This window comes from Sceloporus occidentalis, unplaced genomic scaffold (assembly GCF_023333645.1).
Source record: "Sceloporus occidentalis isolate IW3139 unplaced genomic scaffold, rSceOcc1.0.p SCAF_6, whole genome shotgun sequence".
NCBI classification, from domain to species: Eukaryota; Metazoa; Chordata; class Lepidosauria; order Squamata; family Phrynosomatidae; genus Sceloporus; species Sceloporus occidentalis.
In genome coordinates, this window is record NW_028316986.1 from 41,552,064 (window position 1) to 41,577,205 (window position 25,142).

Here is a 25,142-nt window from a genome sequence, read left to right on the forward strand (position 1 = left end):
TAATTATCTTGAATGGGCTGGGTTGAGTTCATTTTCTTTTAAGATGGTCTCAAATAATAAGCTGCCCTTTGGAAATTGCTTCTTTATGAAACATTGGAAGCTGCTAATTTACATGGAACTAGTTCGATTGTTCGCTCGCTTACTATACAGAGTTTTTATTCTGTTTTATGTTTGACTTTCAAATGCAGAATCAGGATGACACTTACCAGATTAGATGGAGGAACAAAATGGAGATGTTGGGTTTTGTTTTGTTTTTTTGCTTCTTCCACAAGCAGTTCACTTATTGAGTTACAAACTTACTCCACACTTGCAGCTGTACACATGGCTAGGTATGCGTTGCTCTCTCCAGCTATTAGTGCTCAAATACACATTATCTGTGGTGTAGCGATGGGTTAGTGTGATTTTTACTACTAAAAATAACTGAAAATCAAATACAAGTATACATTATCAGTGTGGGTATAAAATGTATATAAATGGAATCCCGGCACTTTTGAGAGTCTACACATGGAAATTAAAAGGAACAAATGAGTAAACATATATCCATCAGTGACTCGCTCTGCATATATTTTCAACCTTTCGTATCTCTACTGTAGGTACAAAATCTTCCATTTGAAGCAGCTGTACTATACGTGTCAACCATGTCTGAAGAACATACTGATCAAGAAAATCCAAACTGAATCCAATGTACTATGTTGTGTGGTGGTTTTGATTCACAGCCAATCTAACAGAACTTTGTGATCTACTAGTCTTAATGCAACCACCACAGCTATGGTCTCCGCAAACTTCATATTGTGGGTATCTGTCCAGGGCTGTAAAAACAAATAGCTTTGAAACAACGCCTCAGGCCACCACAGTACATGGTTGATGGTCTGCTTTGTGCTGGATATGTGTCAAGCTGTGTAGGCAAAGCACTGAGGACCTGGATCCTAGGCCATAGCTTCTCCCCTCCAGCAATGAGCCACAAACTTCTGCTGGATGCACCACAGATCAGCAGGCTCTACTTTTGAGACAAAACGTTTTTGGAGTCAAAGCAAAACATCTACTGCTTGGTCCCTATGAAAGAGAAATCTGAAAGGGCAGGCATAGCACTGAAGTTGAGAAGGCTAAAGACTATTCAAGTCCAGTTATTAATTCTGTTTATTTAATTGGAAAGAAAGGGAATACAAATATTTGTTAAGTGCTGTGCACCAACATGGAAAAGTGTAATTTTTTAAAAACCCCAATAAAAACAAAAAAATCGGGAATCAATGTAATTTGAATTGAACATTTTAAGAGATATGTTTAATATACTACATATTTATAAAATAAAAAGTTAATGTGTTCTGTAAATAATTAGTAAAACAAGTGAAAATAAATATGGAGACCCAACGTTCTTATGTTTTAATGTAATAGAGTAAAGAAAAATTTTAAACTACTTAATATAATCCAAGAGGAGAGTAACAAAAATCCAGAAAGTTAAAGAACGCAATCCTTTGAAACATTTAATATCAGTCCATAGCAAATAGTCATTACATACCAAAAGCTCTAAGTGTTAACTAGTTCCACCACAACTCCATATAAATCTTGACAATTTAGAAATTTGAGAACAATAAAAGTTCTTTTCTTGATCTCTACAGCTTGGTTTGTAAGTACATACATGCTTTGAGGATCTGCTTCTTCCTCATACGTTTTCAAGGAGCCGATAACTTTTTCCATCTGTGCTGAGAAGTGTTAAGAATTAAATCTAGTACATTTATCCTAACAATGAAACACTTAAAAGATGGGGCACGCTGAATTTCAAATTTATAAAAATATATTGGTATCAACCAAAATCTTAAAAGTCAGGACACTTCACATACACACAACATGACTTAAACTATGCAGTAAAACATGACATGTACCTAGAACAGTTGGTTCCATGACTGTTTTGTGTTTCACGCACATACATTCATACCACACACATACACTCTCTTTGCTGAATTCAGATAATCTGAAAGCAACAAACAGGAAATGGGTTTCTAGTTTGTATTCCAGCAACTAGAGCAGCTAATGCAGACAACACTGCACAAATCAATTAAGTCCACCCTGTTCAAAAAGTGTCAAAGTGTTTCCAAAATTCTACTAATTGTTTTGTCAAATGAGCAGTTCTATGGCAGCTGAAAATGGACTCAAGCCAATGCAATATACATTTTAACCATATATATATGATTGATACTCCAGTTTAACAGTTTATTTGAAATTTATCAAATTGAGGCAACTTGTGTGCTTGGGGTACTAAGGGCACCAAGTCTTAGTGGAAATTGTTTCTTTTTCCCTTCTGTTCCTACCCCAAAATTACAGACTAGACATTCTTTTGCTGATAACTTTAAAAAATAAAACAAAAACAAGATCCCTATATCCCCCAATTTATCTATTGCCAGCATAAGACTGGTATGAGAAAATAGTTTTAACTTAAAGCCATTTTTTCCTTTGAGGTGGGAGATTTTTTTAAAAAAGTTAAGATGGCACTAAATTCCTAGTATTAAATTACATTCAACAATACCTGCTTTGAAGCCAGAATGAGATTATTGGCAAAATTTGAGTAGTTTTCCACCTGTTACTTCATATTAAAATTTGTATTATGCTCCCCTCATTTCAGAACCAAAACAAAGTGAGGGAAGTAAGCCACATATTTATAAAGCTATTTTCAGGGCTACGTACAAAATAAATTCAATTTCCCCCTTTGTGCTCCTATTTTAAAATGACTTACCTGATAAACTCAGAAGCACGATGGTGAAATATTGTAGTGATTTTTAGCTGGTGTGCATATTTTGGAACTGACCTGGTACAGAAACCTAAGGCAAAATGTAGTCTAACATATCCCTTTCCCATATGTCATCTCCTCTGTTCAGGGTAAGATATGGCCAATAATTAGAGTTGCTCCAGTATTAACAGCCAATAGTAGAGATTATTTTCAGTGTATGAAAATGAATATTGCAGATACACCTATTCCATGCCTTCTCTCCTTTGGGGGCTTATGTGAAATACAGTAATGGTGTTTTTTAATCCAGATATCACAGAAATTTAGGCTGCTCACCTATTTAGCCTACCCATAAGGAATGGTAGTAATGTTAATTTAGTTTTATTTAGTGCAGTGTAATGTAATCTACAATAAAATGCTGCACCAAGGCAGGAGAATTAAACTACCTCACGCAGTTCAGCCCACACTGTGCCACTGAATTCAGAAGTGTCAGTTTCAAAACATGTTTTTCATGCAGTTTCACACAAAGATATATACATTTACATAACAGCAATAATCCAGGAATGCCTGAATAACGGAGAAAGTGATATCTCCATTTTGGTACTCTAGTTTTCCACAAGTGTTATGTATTTTAAGGAAAGGAAAACATCTCAAAATTTATTCACTGATTTTGGATCTGTGGTGAAAATCTTAACTACAATACAAGCACCAGATCTGATTTCTATCAGCTGTTCAAAATAAACAGGGGCACACTTGATCCACTGCAATCTCCTAAGATGTTTTTGAGTTAATAAGCAATAGCAGCACCATGTCAACAACAGCTATAAAAATTTTCAAGATAGAATGGGAGTATCTGCAAAAATAAAATGTTATATAGACTTAAAAGGAGGCTATAATAAGCCTTTAAATAAAAGAGCTTGACATCAAATGAACAGAATGCACATGAATGGACAACTATAACAAATGTAAAGTTACTGATAAAATAAGCTGAAAGAGACCAATTTATAAGAGCCAAAATATGGATAGAAATTTTTTTGCTGCTCCAAAAGCAATCAAAGGATCTGGCAGGAAGGCATTCTGTTGCATTTCTAGCTATTTAGATTATGAAACAAGTATTCTGGTTGTGTTCAAAGAGAAAACTGAATTGGTGTGGGAAGTTAATGGAATACCACTTTTTTCTACTTTGGTGACATTTAAGTAAATTCAATCAGGAGCATCTCATTAAATCAAAAGGCTTGAAAGGAAATTTGTAGCAAGTTAGAGGAGTATACACAGGTGCAGTGACTAACTTTTGATTCCATAACAGAATCTGTACATTTAAAAACAAAATAAAACATGCATTTTAAAATGGTTCTTTCTTGGGTCTTCCTTTTCTTACAGTCAAGATTCTCTTTCCATCACTGGTTCTTTTTTCAGCTGGCATCACATTACTGTTCTATTTATCTGAATTGTTCTTTTTAAGAATGACCCTACATGCATTTTCACCCTTTAACAAGAGGGAGTAATTCTGAAATCAGCAGCTAGGGCAAATACCAAGTTCATTTTCTCTGAGTTCTATTATGTCTCTTGTACAGACAGAAAATTAAGGGACTATTCCTAATGCCAGGCAACTGAAAGCACCAACTCAGAGAAGGATCCTGGAGAAGAGCAGACTAGAAAGCTTGTACAGTAGTGTACATCTTTAATGCACAAGAGATGGTAATTTTTGAAAATAATACAAATACTAACTTTATTTTAGATCTTACATTTCAAATAAGAATCATTGCACAAGATATGGCCAATTTGGAATTCTCATTTATTAACTTCAGAAATTACATTAAAGTGGTTTAGCTGGCAATTTTGAAAGCTCTCAAATTCTTTTGTTGATAAACCAAGTTTCTTTTTTAAAATAATACTTTATATAGTCTGTGTAAAACTTCTGTCGGCCAAATGGTCTTACACAACACTCCAGAGGAGCACCAGTTATACTGCATTAACTTGTAGATGACATTTTTTAAGCTGGTTTAAATTCCAAACGTATACAAATGAAGTTATTTGAATGCTATAAATAATTTATTTTTTAAAAAATTGTGCTGTTAACCTTTTTATAGGGTAACAAGCTATGTGAAAAGTACAAAACCTTTTGTCAAGTGTGATACTGAGAGTGCTTTTCATGTCATTCACTGGTTTAACATCTGGGTTTAGATATACTGCGCAACGAGCAAGGCTAGAATCCATGAACCAAGCTGCAAAGATCTCAAGCTAAATAAGGCGGAGAGACTCAGAGAAACAAGAGAAGGAAATACTTTCCTATCCAACATGTACTCTTCAGACTAAGCACTCTTTCTATCAAGCCTTCTAAACTGTTAAATAAAAGGTTTTCCAAACAAGCATTTAAACTTCATTACACAGAAGAGCAACAAGAACAGTAGTCTGCCTGACAAAATGGCAGAAGGGAAAAATGTATATACGGAGTTCAATGGTTAGCCTGAATGTAGCACAGTTCTTCACAACCGATGGGGGGGTTACTTCAACATGGTGTCCAACAACGTTCTAACGACGTGCTTCATCTCAACTGTTTACTATGAAGCAAGGTGGTAAAATGTTTGGCCCCAGTTGGGCTTCAGAAATGGTTCTTTTTTTCATGACGAGCATGTCTGTCCAGCTATCGATCATGTTTGTTTGCACCAAATCCCAAGCCATTTAAAATACGACTAAATTTAAGTTAAACAGAAGTCGTCTGCTCCAAATTCACCATCAACTATCCATGCTACTGCATTCTTCTAGAGGGGGAAAAAGGATGTAATGTAAAAAAAACAAAAACCACAAGTAATTGAGAAAATATGAATACACATTTATGTATTCATATTTATACAAGGCACATAGAAATAAATCCATTCACAGAAACTGAACAGTTACAATAGTCATGTGCACCTACTATCAAGTTTTAAGCTTCCTGTTTAATCCTAGGGAACTTTTTGCAATGAGGGAAAGTTATTGGCAACAACAACAAAAAAGGCTTTCCATTCCACAGTAGCAAGAACTTGAACTGACACTTCCCTCGCAGTGATGGAGAAAAATTAATATACATACTACAATATCAATTATGTCAACAGCATTTCAAGGGGGCTCAGAAGTATGTTATAGTAATAGCTAGAATATACAGTCAGCCCTCTTTATAGGCGGGCTTGCCTTCCGCAGCTTTGAGCTCATGTGGTAGGCAAGCCCAGGCAGAAATAATGAGGCACATACTTGTGCCGCTGCAAGCACGCGCCCCATTATTTCCTATGGGGCTTGAGCATACACACTTTTCCCCATACGTGGGGCGGGGGGGGGGGTCCAGAAAGGATCCCCTGCGTATGAATATACAACTTCAATCCCTGAGGTTTTAAGCTAGAAAGATGCCATAGGAGCAGGAAAACCATAACTGTGAGCAAATAGAGTCTGGCAAATCATTTTATAAACATGTTCCATAATTTGTATGACTTGCATAAGAATGTTTTTATTCAGGAAATTTAAGATATCCACTAAAATTCTTATTAAAACTAAACCTAAAATTGGAGGTTTAAATAAAATTCAGATTTCTTGTTACATATCATTTTCTGTTTACTCTTTGTTAAGAAAACATTTCTATTTAACATCAAGCAAAAATTCTCTGAGCACAGCAAAACTCTACTCTCTGTATTCAAATTAGAAAGTACAATTCTCCCTCCACACTCGCAGGGCTTAGGGGAACGAGAGTCCTGTGAATGTTGAAAACCCACGAATAACTCACCCACCCCACTCAGAAGCCAGTTAAAGGGGTGGGGGTGGGGAAAGATGAGCAGGAGCATGTGCTCCTTTTTCCCCACCCTTCTGTCACTTTAACTGGATCCCTGCCCCTTTCCCAGCAAGACTGCTACCTTCGCAGGGGTGAAGCGAGGAGGGAAGGGGTCTTGGGGAGCTGGAGGCCTTGACCTCATGAATAATTGAAACCACGAATCTCAAGGCTGCAAATGTGTAGGGAGAAATGTACACATTTCTATACACTGATGATTGCTATAGTCCAGATTTTCACAATTTATTATCTAGTATCATTTTATGCCACATTTAAGAACAATGAAAACAAACTCACAACTAATATTGTGAAGAAAAAATATTTTGACCAGTAACAGAAAAGCAATGCCTTTCTTCTTCTTCTTTTTTGGCCTGGTTAAGAGTAGTATATGTAGACAGAATTCTTCAGTTTTAGAACTGCCAGCTAGGATTGCAGTTAATAGTGTGAGATGCCAAACCAGTGGCAATACAATGGTTCTAGGTGAACTGAAGCCATTGAAGCTTCTCCTCCTCAAATAACAGCTACAGCTGCAATTAATAAATTAAGCAAATTTTTGTTTTAACGTAAGAGAAGTGCTAAAGCACTATCAGTTTCAAATGGATCTTCCTTCCTGGTTTGTTAATCTCTTAAGCCCCCACACAAGCCACTAGTTTGCTTCAGGTAGTCTCTGTCAGGTCTTTCTTCAAAATGTTGGGTTTACTATCCAAAATTGCCAGATTTCTTTCCAGCCTTACGAGAGAATATGTAACTTAAGGAGTCTATTTTATCGACAAGAATGTTACTCCTTGCTACACTGATCATAGCTGGGGAACAAGATGAAGGGCATCAGCAAAACTAATACCATACCAATTATGAATCAACCACTTAAGTGATTATGATTTGATTCTGTTATCACACCAAACCATAGTTAAATCTACAGTGTTTCATTTCTTGAGTCAGAGTCAGGAGGTATTCAAATATGGAATCACTACAGACCAATCAAATGTGTAAAGTGGGATGAAGAGAGGCTAATGTAATGAGGAGGAATATGTTGTAGCACCTTTTCCCAAAGGCTGACTTTGTGAAGGCAAAGGTACCCAATCTGTAATGCTTAATCAATTTGTTTGGTGTGGACAACTTAGTGCCCTTCCATTTATCTATGAAATGACTAAGGAAAAAGGTGGAGGATGTGGTCACAGTTATAGTAAAAAGAGTTGTGATATACAGTAACTAACTCAGTTATTGTGGCTCAAAAACCATGGATACCCCTGCCTTGATCCACTTGGCCATGATAATACTTGAAGCCTTTTTCACTAACCAGGGTGAAAAATGCAAACAAGTGTAGGCTGTCATTAGGATTTTGTACATGAGTTAACTAAATATATTGTGCTGGAAGAGATCATTGCTAGCAGCTTGCTGCACAGCACCAAGTGAGGAAATCTGGATTACGTAAACATTCCCTTTCCTTGATAGTAGCAGTTAACTCATTGTTAGATACCTCTCATCAGGCTGAGAACTCATCATTGATAAATACATAAATAACTGATCTCATAAAGATTCCTTTACCATAAAAATTAGACTTTATTTACCTTCAATATCCTGGTTGTCTACAAAAGGTGCTGGTCCCCATATTCTAACAGTGCCATCATCAGAGGCGCTGGCCATCATGGATGGAACTTGCGGGTTCCAGCTCACACAGTTGACTGTACGTGTGTGCCCCGTCAGCTCCGCAATTGGCAGCTCACTACGTTTGTGCCAAATATATACTTTATGATCTAAGACAGATAGGTTTGAAGAAACATGAATTAACCTAAAATTTAACAAATTACCTACAGAAAATATGGCAATCATCCATGAACTGACCATTTCCATATTAAAATTCCATGCATATCCAAGAACTGAAGTTCTTCAAGAAGTTTTCCTTACCTCACTAAATTAGTAGCAATAATGACCTTCTCTACATTATGAAGACATTTATATGTACAACATGAAGATATTTATATATTTATATGGAGCATTTTAAAGCAGGCATTATGTTATCCAAATACAAGTAGTCTTGGGTGGTATTTTTTCTCTCAAGGCTTCTACATATGCCAAGACAGGAATCATGACCTGGGCTCCAACAGTTCCTTGCTATTCAGTTTCTGACATTCCCTATGAGTACTATGGGGAATTCTCAGAGATCATACTGTCATTGAACAAGGATTTACATTCAATTAATGCTGCATTCTCTTTATTGAGAAATTCTCCATTGCATGATAAGGCACAGGTAATGCAATGCTTAATCCTGATCTCTCCAGAAGTAAAAAAAATAAAATTGCCCACAGTGGCCTGGAACTGTCATGTCCCGTCATAGTAGTTTTTATTACTGTATTCTGGGACAAAAAATAGTCAATATCTAGGTTATGAAGACTGAATTACACTGCCAGGTTGTATTTTATTTAGGTGGACACTTCTGGTGCTATTAAATAAGAATGAACAATGCAAAAAAGAACACAACTGAGGAGGAGCAACACAAAACAGGCAAGTCTATGACATCACTACTCCTGCATCTAAGCAGACATCAAAAACAAAACCGGTAGGGAATGCATTTATCTGAACCGCAGATCACACAGGACTAGTTGCATGTCAAATGTACAATTATGCATTATTATGCATTATTGATTATTGGATCACTGAGACTAGCATACAGTGAGATTTTTCCTACATACTAATATCTTAGCAACAAGCTTGTGGCTTGCACTTAAATGTTCAATCAGATGGAAACATTTACAAGAACTTCAAGATGTACAGGAATCATTAAAATATTAGCACTCTCTAATGTTTAATTTTGACAAATGAATTAAGACCTAAAATGTTACAGTCTGTTCCCAATCCTTGTAAATTACATTATGACCTACTTGCTAAATAATTTGATATAACTGCTTTCTGTCTAAATCAATCCACAGAGGATTTTTAAAAATAAAACTAGCAAGACATATAAATTACATCAAATATTTCTGCATGTAGTTTTAATATTAATCTCTCAGTTTAAAGCTATTACATGCACTCTGTGTAGCTTCAAAGTCATCACAGTATTCACCTTAAGGTTACAACACTCAGCACTTATTCTCAGGAGAGCGTTTTATGCCACTTTATGTTGACACAGTTAGATGTGAACTTTACTCCCATGGCAGACACTTTGATGTTTGGGGCTGGTAGGTGAAAAGCCTACCTAGCTGAGAACATACCTTTACATTTAAGAGGTTATGACATTTAAATCTGTTACTTTTTTTGTACATAGAGACTTTCACAGCAGCCATATTTGCAACAATTCAGTGCAAAGAGGCAAGAGCCTCAGGCAGTCCGAATCTAAATAAGGTGCCATCAGCTTCAACTACAGCTGGGTAGTTTTTAGACACTGAAAATGAAAAAAATAAAAAGCTGTTCTAAGTTGACCTGGATAAATTAATCTGCACATTCATGTCAAACAAACAGTAGGATGTACTATGTGACTTGTCCATGTTGTCCTGAGTGGTGTACAGGTAAGTCTAATACACTTAGACTCACTAAAGTTGACAAACTCTTGGGCCAGATACTATTTGGAAAAGGGGAAGAGGTTAAATGCATGCATAAAGGCTATTTATAATAGCAATGGTCCAATACAAGATCCAATAAAGGTGCTGTTTTCAGGTGAATTGCACACCTGTTAAAAAGTAAAGAAGAAATATTGCTTCAAGGTATTTTCTTTGGAGAGCACATCTTTTGACTGTTCTCCTGATCAAAGTCACCTTAGCTTGAAGTTTGTGAGCTACAGGCATACTACTGTCCACTCTGCTTTAATCAACTACCAATCAAGAGTGAGAAACTAAGAATGACCCAGTACTCTTAATACTAAAACACCCCCACAAACTCCCTGAACTAGCCACTCGACACAACTTGTAATTTAAAAAACAAACAAACACCAAACCTTCTACAAGATAAACCAATTCTTTCAGATTGCTCACAGTCAAACATTGCTGGGCATGCTAGGTCTGCTACACAATGTGGCTCCTTTTTCTCTCAACATATAGTTGGCCCTCACAAATTTTGCAGGGGTCAGTGGTGCAGGACCCCTGCAAATGTGGACAAAAGTGACTATCTGTAGGCCCTCCAAACTGCATTTAACATACAAAAAAGTATGTGTACTGGTGGAGTGACTGGGCATAGCTGTGTATGCCATGCCTTGCCTTGCTCGCTTAGGTGGCAAAGAATGACACTGGGAGGTAGGAGGAGGAATAAAGGGGGTGCCCATCCCATCCCCTTCCCCCCATCCACCTGAGTGCATGAAAAAGGAAACACATGCGCCCTCCCTGACCCCCCAAAGGGAACAAGCATATGCCCTCTTGCCTAACACTCTCTCATCCCCTTCCCCACCCCTTGTGTGAGTGAAGGAATGCATGTACTCTTCCTCTTCATTTATTCCCTTCCCCCACCCTGAGCAAGCAAGGGAATACATACATGGCTGGGTCCAGCCACACCACCTATTTGATTTCCTCCAGAAACACCGGTATTATCCAAAGCTCTGTTAAAAGTGGAGTACGGCAGCAGCAAAGGTGGCTGGCTAATATAGTAATACATAAATGCTTAACCTGCAAATGTGGAGAGACAACTGTACACCTAAGATGACAGCACTCATCTGGGCTGAAATGACCACACCTACCTTTGGCAAACAAACCTATATTAAATAAAGTTTGTTACTTTACCAGAAAGATATTTGAGAAAAAGCATCACATTATATCACATTATATCACATTTATCTACTCAAATTACAGTAGGGTTATCAATAGAAACATCATACGTCCTACTATTCAGTTCACCATTCTGTGAAGGAAACATAGTGAGCAATTAGTTATTTCTATGAAATTGCTGTAAGCAGCATTCACTGTATTAAAATGTAGAGGGTAAGAAATCTCTAAAATGCATTAATGTATGAGGAATATACTTGAATGATATATAAAAATACATACACACAGTGCAACATATCTCTGAAAAGCAGTATTACCTTCACTGCCACTAGCGATGAAGTCTTCATTATGCCCTCCAAAACATGAGTGAATCGTGTAAAAACCTTGTGTAACACCTTGGTACTTTCTCACTAAAACTCTGTCTTGCAAATCCCATAAATGAACTCCCTGAGGACAAAGACCATGGTGAAAGTAATTTATTACTACATAATAGTTTTCTATAATTTGATTTCTGAAATACCATGAGCAGATAAAAAAGAAAACAAACAACTTCAAAATAGAAATTCATGTCAAGAATACAAACAATGGGCTATATCCAAATTAATGTGAGCAGAAGGCCTCTCACCCAACAGTCCTACCCACTTCACCCTGATGTAGATCCCAACTTCTGAAGCCTCTATTGGAGATCCCTGAGAGAACTGGACAAGTGGGCAGACACACCTGACAGGAATTCCCTCTTTCAACTGAGGGCACAGGCCTTTCCTAAAGGATCATGTGTGATGATTTTAGGATGGAGGAGGAACAAAAACAACCCTCCCTCCTACACACATAAACAAGGATGAGAACTCAAACAAATGGGCAGTATCATCAGCGAACCAAGGATTTAAATGGGGATCTTCCCCAGACCTTCCTGGGGTTATCATTGAACCTGGATATCTTTCATGCAAAGAATGCACTCTACAACTAAGCTTTGGCCCTTCCCAAAAGTGGAGATGAGGGGGCAATACTCTGTTCCATGACTTCCATAACTTTTAGACAAACTTCTATGTCTATTGTTCTCTCCCACCACTAGAAATGTGTTGATACATTGGTTATTTAGACAGGCCTATTATTAGGAAAGCCATTTAATCATATAATTTGATCCAATTATTTCTTTAAATGTATCAAATTTAAATCCCAACTATTGTTATCTATTCAAAGGCCAATTTGAAAGAAACTCTGCTTCATCAAGTTTTCATTTAGTCTCGGAGATCTGTAGTCTACCTTTCTATGAAATCTAAAGGACTTAACTGAGTTGGGGAAAATAACACACATTTGGGAAATCATGCCCTCAAGTGATACTAAAATCAGGGTACTTTAAACAAATTGTTTTCATATGCTATAAACAGCTTTTTTTGTTTTATGTTGTGTATTTACATACCACATCATAACAAATATACTCTAGGAAGCTTACAAATAAACAAAATGAACAAGATTGATCACAAAACCATAAAATCAAAAACCACAAATTTCATAGCACTCCCGAATTAAAAACAACAACTACTTTTGCAACTGATAGCATGACTAAGAACAGTTCTGTTTTATTGCTACATTATTCACCTGATTATTTGTGGCATCACACATTACAGGGTCAGAGAATGTAACTCATTCTGTGCTTACATTATTAGTATTGGGGGTGGGGGAAAGGTGCTGCCTGTTCATAAGAGGCTCATCTTTTATCTAAAATCTTTACAAGGTTCCAGCAATCTATTATTTTTAAAGAGGTGTTCTGTGCCATTCGGATTCAGAGCAAAACTTTGTTTCTCCTTGCCTCCCAATCCTCTGGTAATGCGGCAAAGCAATGTGATGAAGCAGGAAATTTGGCAATCACACTGTTGTGCTCTGCATCCCATTGCTTTGTACCATTTTGAAACAGAAGAAAGCAGGAAGGAGCAGTGTCCAACTTCCTGTGCTTCAAAACTGTTTTCCCCCTTTATTATTTTAGTATTCTTCCTTTGTTAGCCAAGGGAGGTCACTGGAGAGCACTAATGATGCTTGCTTGCTCTAAATTGCAGGTTTATAGGGAAAAGAAGTTATAACGTAAGCCTGAACACAGCATCCACTGTTGTGCAACAGAAAGGGTGTGCAGGCTTGAATTCTCCCCTTTAACCCCTTGCCTTCTCACTCAGAAAAAGCTGTAAGGGAACATGGTCAATTGTTTGCTGAATTTAGCAAACACAGCAGAAGTACATAAACTTTGTCTTTAGGTAGAATTATTTTATCTAAGTAAACTAGGTAAAAAGAAGCCTAGCCAAAGAGCAACTGGCCACCTGAAAAAGATTTGTTCATACAGGCAAATGACTTTGAAGACTTCCATTTGCCAATCTTTCTCAAAGTAGCAGTATTCCCCTAGTTAAAATACAAATATATAAGCAAATTAAAACCTGCCCACTTACCTGAGTTGCTACATTTAACAAAGCTAACCGGCCATTTTTTGAAATCGTAAAAGACATAATTGGATGATCTTCTTGTACTCTGAAAATGAAAACAATGTTAGAGTTATAACTCTGAATCAATATAAGCATTTAAATATAATTTAACTGCAATCTCTGCATCATTTATTACTAGGGCCTTCAGATACCAATGCTCCCAATCATGTCTGTAACAGTATCTGTCTTTGTAGAAAAAACACTGGCACATGAAAATATGTAATGTGAAATATTAAACCATCCAACTCTGTTTCAGTGTTTGGAAAACTACAAAAAGGTGAGTTGATGTGGTGGAATATTAAGAAGTAATTACATGTTCCTGTCAGTAAGGTCTTCAAAGTTATAGCCTCGAATTCGCTGGTGTGTGTCTGATGCCAAAACAGTCTTCCCGTCACTCAAGCACCACAGGCATTGCACTCTCACTCCTTCCCAGGAATCGAGGAGATTACCATCTAAATCCTAGACAGAAAACATGAATTAAACAATAAGAAAATGAATTTTCATTCAGCAGAACCAGAAACATTGAAAGCATTCATTTTTTCCTGAAATCAGATATTAGTATGTTGTACAAAGAGCAAGAAAATTGATTCTATCTGCAAATTGTGATACTTCACAAGCAGACTTCTGCTCACAACAGATTTTTCCTTTACCCTTCTCCCTGCCTGCGGCTCCTCAATCCACTCCACAGGGTCCGTTCAAGTGCCATTCTGCTGGCAGATTAACCTTACTGGATATAACCCTAATGAGGTAAAACAATACATACAAAACTAATCACACTGCCCTCTGTCTGGACTGCTTTCATCCTACTGATTTAGGAAATCTAAAAGAAGACACGCCTATGGAAGGTTTTTTTTTTAAAAGCAGGTCTCAATCTTTCTTACATTTTAGGGCCTTTCAGCTCTATCAAATTCATTTCTCTACTATGCACTTGTATGTATGCATCAACTAATGATAACACTTTATTAATCTATTGATTCATATTTTATTAAACTAGACATATACTTTATCTCAAATATTAGTTTTTAACAGTTGCTTATCCCTAGAGTTTCCCAAAAAGGAAAAAAGTACAAACAATAGTCTAGTGAAGCTTATCTACATATTTTCATACAGACACATATCAACAGTGACAGTCTTATGTGCTAGAGACTGATAATATATGTTGTAAACACAGCAAAGGGGACTTACACACTGGTAGAACTGTCCACGCTGTCCTCCTGTTACAAAACGTTTTCCATCTGGATTCCAGGCCACACTTGTTAAGCTGTCTTCATGAGACTGACTCATCTTTGTTCTCAGTTCCCCCGTCTGTAGATAAAGTTTCATAGAAAGAAATATTTAAATACACAATCAATTTGTATGTTATCACTGGGCTAAACAGAAAGTTCTGCTAGCACCCAGTCAAACTTTCTTTGCTCCTTTCCCTTTCAGTCTTCCACACATCCCAAAAAACAATTCTATAAGTTTTCCAGCCTCCAGAGCTGGCTTTTGGGATGCATGCATGAGTGGAAGTGGGGGTCACCTTTCTCTTGGTTTTGCTGGATCTTGATGGCCATTTTCCAATATTGTTCACTGCCTAACAACAGTTTTTTTTTTACAGGTTGAGTCTCCCTTTTATGAAATGCTTGGGACCAGAGGTGTTCGGGATCTTTTTGGGATTTTGGAATATAGTCGCCCGCCTGTTTTCTCAGGGACCATTCTGGACCCCCCCCCCCAGTGAAAATGGGAAATCGCCAATATTTAAGCCCAATTGGCTTGAAGGGCAGCACTTGCCCCATTCTGTCCCCCTCCGTTTGCCGCCCATTAATGTGAGGGATGCGGACTCTAAGTCCGTGAAAGCGGAGGGCCGACTGTACTTGCACTTTGATATACGTATATAATGAGCTATCTTTGGAGATGGGACCCACATCAAAACACAACATTCATTTATGTTTCATACACACCTTGGTAGGCTGAAGTTTAGACAATATTTAGACAATTTTACACAATAATACACAAAGTTTGTGTACATTGAATCATAAGAAAACAAAGGTATTATTCACTATCTCAGCCACCTATGGAAAGATATTTCAGTTTTGGAACAGCTCAACCTGTAGTAATATTTATTTAAAATTCTATCTTGTCATAGAAGCCAAAATAATTCCTCAAGGAGCTTAAAAATAAATAAAGCAACACTTAAAATATTCATTAAGTTATGCCATTGTTATTCAAGACAGATTTCAACATTTCATAATCAGTACAATTATAATTAAATCAGTTAAAAAAAATATCAAAGGCTGATGTAGTAAGTATCTCAACTGCTTTCCACAGAGTGAACATGGAATTAATCCAATGGGCAAGCACGGATGGTAAAACTTATGGGCATGAACTAGAGATCTAAAGCAAGGGTGGGGAACCATCATGCCTCACCACCAGCCAAGGTGAAAGAAATTTTAGCCAGGATCATGAGGGCTTGATTGTACCTCCTCCTTTTAGGGTGACACTATATGTAGCATTACCATAAAGGGAGGAGGTACAATGAAGCCTTCAAGAGACTGCTAAAACTTCCTTCAGTTTGGCTGGTGGTGAGGCATGATGGAAATGGTAGTTTGCCAGAACCCTGAAGGCTGTAGGTTCCCCACCTCTGATCTAAAGGATCAAGCAAAAGAAAACAATACCAAAAAACTTACAAAATTCCAGCAATCATGTTTGCGCTTACGCTAAGGGCTAGATGTATAAGAAAGTAGAGGGGCTCAGTGCTTCTGGGACAGATTATGCTCTTGCCTTTCACCAGGGGATGGTTTCTTTTTTATATACAGTTGGCCCTTCTTACACATGGATTTTTTTATACACGGATTCAAGCATCCACGGTTTGAAAACGTTAAAAAAAAGTATAAATTTCAAATATCAAACCTTGATTTTCCATTTTTTATAAGGGACACCATTTTGCTATGTCATTATATTTAATGGGACTTGAACATTCATAGATTTTGTTATCCATGGGGGATCTTGGAACCAAACCTCAGTGTATAACAAGGGCCCACTGTATAGAAACGGTAAAGTGTAGTACTTAAAGTGTCTCATGAGTAAGTTGACTCAGATTTTTGGGTCAGTTTTTTTAACTAAAATTTATACAGTTATACATGAGTATATACAGTAGGTAATTTTGGGCTAATTGACATTTCTGAACAAAATGAACAATCAGAGGTTTGTGGGAAGTTACAAATATTCATATCACTGGACAGGTCATCCTTCTCTAGAGGTTTCCTTAAATAGACCTTACAATTTCAGTTGTAAAAAGCACTTTGGACCAGCTGTTACTCCATCTCCAGCACCAGTCCTAAACTGTGCATCTAATGCTTCAGGAAAATATACTCATTCCTCTGCAGGAGGCATCAGCTTCCAGATATACCAATACACAGCATCACATTGTCTGAACCGAGTTACAAAATATTCATTCCCACCCAGACCATGACTAATTTTCACTATGATCCAGTTACCCTGGAACTAAGTAAACAAACAGTGTATATCTAACATGCTAAGATTAACCATCACACAAATGGATGAATTTCTGTTGCTTCAGAACAGATTTGTTAGTATTTTGCACAATTACAGAATACATGCAAACCTTTCCTTAATCAACTCAAATGGTGGCATTGTCAATCTTTTCAGTTCTAAATATAAGTTCCATGCCATAAATCCGTGTAAAGTTGTTAGTGCTTTTAAAGTTGCTTCCCTTAAGAAGCTTTTAATGTGAGGATGTGATGACAGTACCTCACCCTCTGGTTTAATTACTGTACCTAAAGCTGGCACCTGCCTTTTTAAGATATTGGGCCATAAACTTTTATGAACCCCATCCTTTAGAAAGATTAATATGCCTCTTCACTGAATCACATCAGTGACTATATATCATGCAATTTATGCCAAGTCAAAAAATACTTTCCATGTTCTGCTATATATGGTCTGTGTGGATTGCCTATTAGGCATTAGCATCGTTTCTATCACTGAAATCTGTGAAACCATACTGTTTCAAATTTTTCCTTTCAACATCCATGCAGTCAGCCTCAACCACTTGAGGTTTTAATGTAGGATTGGAACCTGGTGTAAAAGGTCTGGGTGACTCAGTAGATGCCAATAATCTTTATGGACATTCTGCTCAATAGTGGAAACCATGGATGTCTCGGCCAATAAGGAACAACCAGCATCAATTTGGCCTTTTCCATGCAGATTTTTGCCAACACTCTTTGTATTATTGGTATCAGAGGAAACACAAAATATTATCGAGGCCATGTCCAATTCAACGCATTGTGTCCTTCTGAGCCTTTGTTGCCATTGAGTGAAAAATAGCTTTTTAGTTTGAAATTCACTTCAGAAGCAAGTAAGTCCATTTGAAATGGTTGAATATCTACTGATTTAGGGACCACTCTCCCTGCAGAATTCTTGTGTCTGCTTTAATAATTTGCCTGTGTGTGGTATAGTGGTTTGAACATTGGACTATGACTCTGGACAGCAGGGTTTGAATCCTACTGGATAACCTTGGGCAAGTCAGAGTCTCTCAACTTCAGAGGATGGTAATGGCAAACCCCCTCTGATGGAACTTGCCAAGAAAACTGTGATAGGTTCAACTTAGGGTCTCCATAAACTGGAAATAACTTGAAGGCTCACAACGTATTTAATGTACCCTTTAAATGGACTGCAATTATTGAGTGTCTCACATCTCCACCCATCATAATATACGATCTGTCTCTCTCATTAGCATCATTGATTTGGATCCTCTTTGCCTGAGAATACAGGCTCTCACTGTAATATTGACCTGAAACAGACAGGCCAAAAAATGCAGTTTCCAGCCATGTTTGAGGAGTAGCAGTTAGATAACACACGCTCCAAATGTGGAGGGAGACTGCGCCAGACATGCATCTTCCCCAAGGAACTGGGCCAAAAAGGAGCAAGAAAATACCACTCCTTTTGCTGGCCTGGTTTAAAACTGTGGTGGCAGCCCATATTGGGGTTGGGCACATGCAGTTGCTGTAGCCCTAGCATGAATCGCACCAGTGCATCTGTTTTGGGCCATTGTCAATTGAAATGTGAACATTTTAATGTTCCACTATTGTGTACCAATGCCTGCAGTGCTAAACGAACTGCCTTCAGCTCCAGATAACTGATATTTCTTCTCAGATCCACCCCTGTCCAATTCCCCTGACCATAATGGCCTTTGCGCTGTGCTCCCCAACGGAGAAATTTGCATCTGTTTTTACTACTTTCCACTCTTGTGGTGTAAATGGAACACCAACTGACAGGTGATTCTTTTGAATCCAGCACTGTAAATTCTCCTCTGGTTGACATTTGCTCTACCCCACTGTGGTCCACCAAACCGAAACTCTTGTCTTCCAAAAATTCTACTTCCTGAAAAGAAATATAAATTACTTCTATTATGCTTTTTTCTGTTTTTTCTGTTTTTTCTTCTTTTTTATTTTTTATTATTTATTTTTAAAATATAGCTTTTCCTTAGCATATTTGAAATTTATACTTTTTTTTGAACATTTTCAAACTATGGATGGTTGAATCCGTGTAATCTGTGTATAAGAAGGGCTGACTGTACATCTATAGAGTTTAAGTTTGAGCTTAAAAAGGACTGCTTTTCTCTTCAGAAGTGAAGGCGTAACTTGGTTTTTATCCTTACATTCTATTAATATTTTATCTAGAGCCTTTTCTCCAAAGAGAAGTTGCCCAGTAAATGGTATATAAGCCAGATTAGACGTTGATTTCTGGTCAGCTTCCCAGTGCCTTAACGACACTGATCTGCTAGCTATTGTTGCTGTTATACTACGAGCCACAAATGCTGCTAAGTCATGACCTGCACCCAAACTGCAGTGTTTTCTGTATTCTTTGCACATTGCCTTACCTAAATCTGTTCTTCAATGTCTTATTCCTCTAAAATAATTTGAGACTGTAGCACTGCAGCCTTTGCAAATACTGAAGTGACAAAGATCAAATTGCTAATGTGGAGGCCTCATGTTCTCTCTTTAGAGCTGCCTCCATTCTATGCTCATTCATGCTTCTAAGTGCTGTATCTCTTTTGTTAAGAGCTACAGAGTGGGAAATTAATGCAGAGATTGGAGCATCGACCATGGGACCTTATGGTACTCCATGTCACATTTTTAATAGCTGTAAAGCCTCTGACCATATGCCAAAAACCTTTTAACGTACAATGGAGATTCCCATTCCAAGCATATTAATTCTTTAAACATTTCTGGCAGTGGTAACTCTACATCTTTTGGTGCTGGCTTGTTCATTGCTGTTGTTGCTTTACTGCTCCTACTCCCTCTGCTTTTATCCTGTTGCATGTCATGCTGATCATCATCCAAGTCTAAAGTTTGTACAACCCTTTTTAGTATATGCTTGAAATTTTCTACATCAAACAACCCTGAAGAGTTTCTTTCTGTCCCACTCTCTCCTGAACTACCCTGTGTATTCCAGTGCTCCATCTCTCTCTCCTCTTCAGATAATTCTATGTCTAAATCTGTCACTAATTCCTTTCTCTCTAAATGCTCAGATTTATAAGTGCATTTTATTCCTGCATTCTCCTTCTATCCTTCCAAATCTTGTGCCTCTGGATATTTCCTTTCTTTCTTCCACCTTTTTCCTTATTATAATTAATACTTCCATTTGTTTGATTAAAATCACTGGATAAAAAATTCATTAAATTTAATCCTGGACTGTTCAATAAATTTATTAAATTTCTATTGCTTAAATTCATTAATACTTCTTCCAATCCTGAAGGAGCCGTTATTTGTGCCTGGATTATACTATTTAATTCTCTATTTACTTATTCTTCTATAAATTCTTGCAGATTTGACTGAGAACTACTTGCTGACGTTGGAGTCTGTGGTTATGGCTAATACTCAATCATTATCTGTTGAACATAATTGGAAAAAAATTAGGTTGATTTTCCTTTAACTGTCTCTGTTCTGTTATTTCATTCTGATTCTACTTGTTTTCCTTTGTTAATTCAGAGCTGCTGTTCAAAATGTGCGGTGATGAATTAGAAAAACCTTGTGCTGGCAGACCATAATCTCCCCTCTCTGGTTACTTGGTAAGGCTATCTTGCTCTGCCCTGCCCCTTTGAAAGAACACCTGCTTTCAGTATGGCAGCTTGAAGTGGCGGTTGGTAATTTCTCTTGTCTAATCTCTTGTTTAACAGTGTTTCAGGTACATTTTGTCTTGTTCATTTTTAAGATGCTCTTTGCCTTTTAAACATTTTTAAAATGCAGATTCTTTACACTCCATAACCCTTTTTTTAGCAGCTAGTAATTTTCTGCTTCATCAGCGGTGCATTTATGATGCTTTCCTATTCACTGCCACTTAAGGATATGAAAATACTTTAAAAAATATTTTCATTATTAATCTCAGAGGTATTCTAGCTTGCGACCTTATGAGGGATCACAATCTTTTCCTTCATCACAGCTGCAAATCTGCTTTGTAGTAGTCAATGAAACCATATCTCTTATCGGTTCCTCTGTGACTGCTTTCTTTAGCTTTTCCGATTGAGCCACTGATTCATGATTTTTCTCTCCTTTCTCTAACATTCTTCCATGTTTCTCAGTATTTTCCATCTTTCTTTAAAAAATTCCTATTGTCCCAACTTGGAAGTTTGTTAAGCATGTCTAACTGGCTTGGCAGGAAAATTAAAAACTAATACAAGAAACTGCAGGAATAGGCAGTTATAACTGAAGAGAACTTTGAACTTGGAATTCCTGAAACATATCCCGGTGCGTGAGGAATAACACATGTTTGTGGATTGTTCCTACAGACTGCCCAGAGAATGGAATTTATGAAATGATCAACAATTTAAAGCAATGTTATACACAAATTTATATCCCCCCTGCAGCCTTACAATAAAAACACTGCTCTGTTCTGAGATTATTTTAAAATATATATGATAGGTTTGCTTTAGGATTATCATATGTTAGAAATTATTTGAAGGCACACAACAACAATATATCATTACACTACTCTTTATTTTGCTTTTGCCACCTCTGCAAAATTCACCTTCCCAAGTTTTATACATGCAACCAACAGAACAAAAAACCTGAGATATATGGGGGGAAAGCATATTGAATCTTGGGGTGTAAACGTGTCCCCCCCCCCAATGTATACAGCAGCATTTGCAAAATTTCAGTATTGTTATCTAAATTTAATTTTGTAAGATTGATCAATTAAGATTGCTGTTCTGACAGTTTTTTGCAGAGACAAAATATTAAAAGCAACTATAGATGGCACTGAATGTAACTGGTGACGTTATCAGAATACCGTTGAAAATGCAGAGGAATACAAACTATTATCATTTCTACATAGGCAGTTTCATGTTCTTAACAGATGACCGTCTCCATTCCAGAGGCTGGCAGCTATCCAAGTTCTAAGACTACATATACTCCTCATCAGACCTTGAAAAGCCACAGCCCCATTTTCTCTATTTTTCCCCATGTTTTCAAAAGTCAAAATGCCTCTTCTACGCACACCCATTATGCATGTAGGAGACACTATGCTGTTTTAGGTTCAAGAATAGCCTTTTTTAAAAACAGGGTAAGCCCTTGGCCCAAAACAGACAAAAAGGTGCAGAGCCACTTTGGCAGCCATGTCATGCACATGACATGCCCCCAGCGCAGGCAGAAGCCACCAGAAATAGCTCACAAAACACACTCCTTGCTGGCAGCCCATTTGGGACCTCGGCAGCGGCCTGCTTTCAGAGCGGCCCATGCAGCTGCCACAGTCCCCGGCCAACTGGGGGCCAACTGGGTTGGAGCGGCCAGAGGCCACTGCAAACTGCTGGTCTGCTTCACCTCCTTTTTGAATGTAAACTGAAAAGTCACTTCTAGTATAGGAAAAGCCCCCGAGGCATAAAACAGTCCAGAAGTTGAAAAACATGGCACACGTGCACCCTATAGTGTGCAGAACGGGCAAACAGACGGGCTTGCAAATTGTTCCCCCCCAAAAAAACCCAACAACAATAGAGGGCTCCAAAAGCCTAGGAAACAGACTCAGATGGCCACATGTGGCTTTCAGACCTCTAGCTCCAATCAAAATTCCCAGTTCTGATTACTGTGACTACACTACTGAACAAAGCAAATCAACATTGCATTTTCATACTAATAACTCTTACCTGTACATTCCAGAGCCAAAGCTCAGAGCAGTCATCTGGGCCACAGGCAACAAGGTAGCTGTCATCTGGACTCCAAGCAATGTAAGAAACACCATATGCATGGCCTTCCAGTGTCTTCAGCAATTTTAGCTGGTGTGTATCCTTCAAAAAGAAAACATAAAAATTCTGATTATCTATGTTACTGTCAAGATTTCCATGCAATTTAGGAAACTAACAGATTATAAACCAGAATTTAGGAATCACTTGTTTTCATTTCCACTTATCTCAGGGTTGGATACACATTCACTTTATGCCTACTTGACAAAACAAGTAGTCTAAGGGGCTGTACAAACAGCTTCATCAGAGAGGTTGCCATGGCCCCAATCCAGCCTTCCGAGGGCGCAAAAAGGAACCCAAAAAAGCGGCTCCTTATTGAGCTCTCAAAAGGGCACCATGGTCGCAGCAGCGCAGCTATATGGCGCCCCTTCAGCACTGCGTCATTTGGATGCAGCCCCGGAGGCACATCATGATGACACCCGCCGCCTGGAGCAGCGCGCAGCATCAGGGCACCCTGGGAGGCAGTCAGGCATGCATTGTCAAGACACTATGCCCATCATTAGTAGAAAGCAAGTTATCCAAATATATTACGGAACACAGAAGAATTATTATGGAAGAGGAGGTCAAACTGAGTTCTGAATATTTTCTGAGAAGGTTGCCAGAAAGAATAAGATTGAAATACTAAGTATTTAAGATTTTGTTGTTGTTGCATGCCTTCTGAATTATGGCAACCCCTATCACGGTTTGTTTGTTGTTGTTGTTTTGGCAAGATTTTTTCAGAGGGAGATCACTACTGCCTTCTTCTGAGGCTGGGGAATTATGAATTGTCCAATGCATATCCATGGCCAAGAGAAGAATTGAACCTTGGTCTTCAGAATCTTAATCTAAAATTCAAACTATACTTATATCATTCTTACAGATAAGCAATTATTCTGAAATGGAATCAAGTGTCAAGAAAAATTTTTTTATGGAAAAACTAATGGATACTCCCAATTAAGCTACATAGTCCATAACAACATTTTACAGAGAATCAGTAAGCTGTTGAAAATGTCCTTTCTACCATTGATTTCAGCTATGTCTCTACGGTTTTAACAAACCTTACTTATTCTGTATTATAAATATAAATAAATATTAAAAACCTTTTAAAAACACAGGTCCACTGTTTTTTTATGTGGGAGAAAATCCCTTTCCCATCCCCAATATCCCACTTCCCCAATTTAAGATTCCAAAAAATTGTCTAACCAAGATTATCTCCCATTCCAACCGATGTTATTTCCAAATGAAATGCTTCCTTTAAATGGTACTGACTGAACAAAGAGAATAAAGTTTGAGTCACAAAATGGGTGCAAGGAGAAATATACCACATTACCTAGGAAAACATGGAGTAAAATAAAAATGAAAGCTTAAGGGCTTGAGACTGATTGCCTAATTTTATATTTTACTGCAAAAACTGAAACATCACACTTACTGGATCAACCTGCCATATAATAACAGTTGTATCCTTGGAACCCGTTGCTAGTTTAGTGCCATCATTGGAAAATTTACAGAACCACACTTCATTACAGTGCTCTGTAAGTATCTGCTGTGTGTAACATGGGAACTGTTTCCTAAAAATACAAGCACAGAAATAGTTATATGATAAAATCATAGTTATTCTACTTAAGCCAGCACAGATATCTACCTCAAGTATGGTTGTATTCATATGAAGCAAGTCAACAGAATAGGAATTCTCAATCAAGCTCCTTGTTTCTATGGTATATTCTTAATTTTCAAGTTATCTTATTAGTTCCTTTTTGCATAAGAGAAAAATAACAAAAAATTACTAAGATCCAGAGATGGGTTTCTTGTATGTAAACCACCAAAGAAGCCTTGTTGGCTGAGGAGCAGAATAAAATAGATAGAAATAAATAAATAATTTTGTGCACTAGTAAGGCCCTTAGATTTACATTGCCTGAATGTCAGTCTCTCAAACTGAGTAGATCTTTTAAAAACAGTCTGTAAATCTGTTTAAGGACATTCTGTTGCGTTAGAAGACATTGATACTGTCCTTTAAATTTAAGAGGTCCTCTTACCTACTGCAAACATGGTCTATGAGAAGCGACACAGAATCTAGATTATTATCTAGTTTGGTATTGTGATAGAGGCACCGGTCCCGTTGTAGCTCTACAGCCTGACGCAGTAGATTCTGGAGACGCCTTGGAGGGAGCATCACTGATGGTGGTAGGTAAGCTTCAATAAATTAAAAGGTTATTTCAGTGTAGTCACTTAATATTGACCTTGGGTCATTTTTATGATACAACAG

The 25,142-nt window shown here is 37.6% G+C and overlaps 1 protein-coding gene across 1 annotated transcript in view; it reads right to left on the minus strand.

Annotated features, from left to right (window-relative positions):
- Window positions 1-1,119: 1,119 nt before the first annotated feature.
- LOC149310660 (WD repeat-containing protein 26) overlaps window positions 1,120-25,142 on the minus strand; it is a 55,308-nt gene continuing 31,285 nt past the window's right edge. Inside the window, exons 6-14 of the mRNA XM_089529409.1 lie at window positions 24,913-25,069; window positions 24,309-24,447; window positions 22,805-22,945; window positions 14,854-14,973; window positions 13,982-14,127; window positions 13,636-13,714; window positions 11,518-11,647; window positions 8,084-8,269; window positions 1,120-5,481 (exon numbers count right to left, since the gene is read on the minus strand). Of these exons, the coding sequence (XP_089385535.1) occupies window positions 5,456-5,481; window positions 8,084-8,269; window positions 11,518-11,647; window positions 13,636-13,714; window positions 13,982-14,127; window positions 14,854-14,973; window positions 22,805-22,945; window positions 24,309-24,447; window positions 24,913-25,069 (1,124 nt within the window). The 3' untranslated portion in view covers window positions 1,120-5,455. The remainder of the gene's footprint in view (window positions 5,482-8,083; window positions 8,270-11,517; window positions 11,648-13,635; window positions 13,715-13,981; window positions 14,128-14,853; window positions 14,974-22,804; window positions 22,946-24,308; window positions 24,448-24,912; window positions 25,070-25,142) is intronic.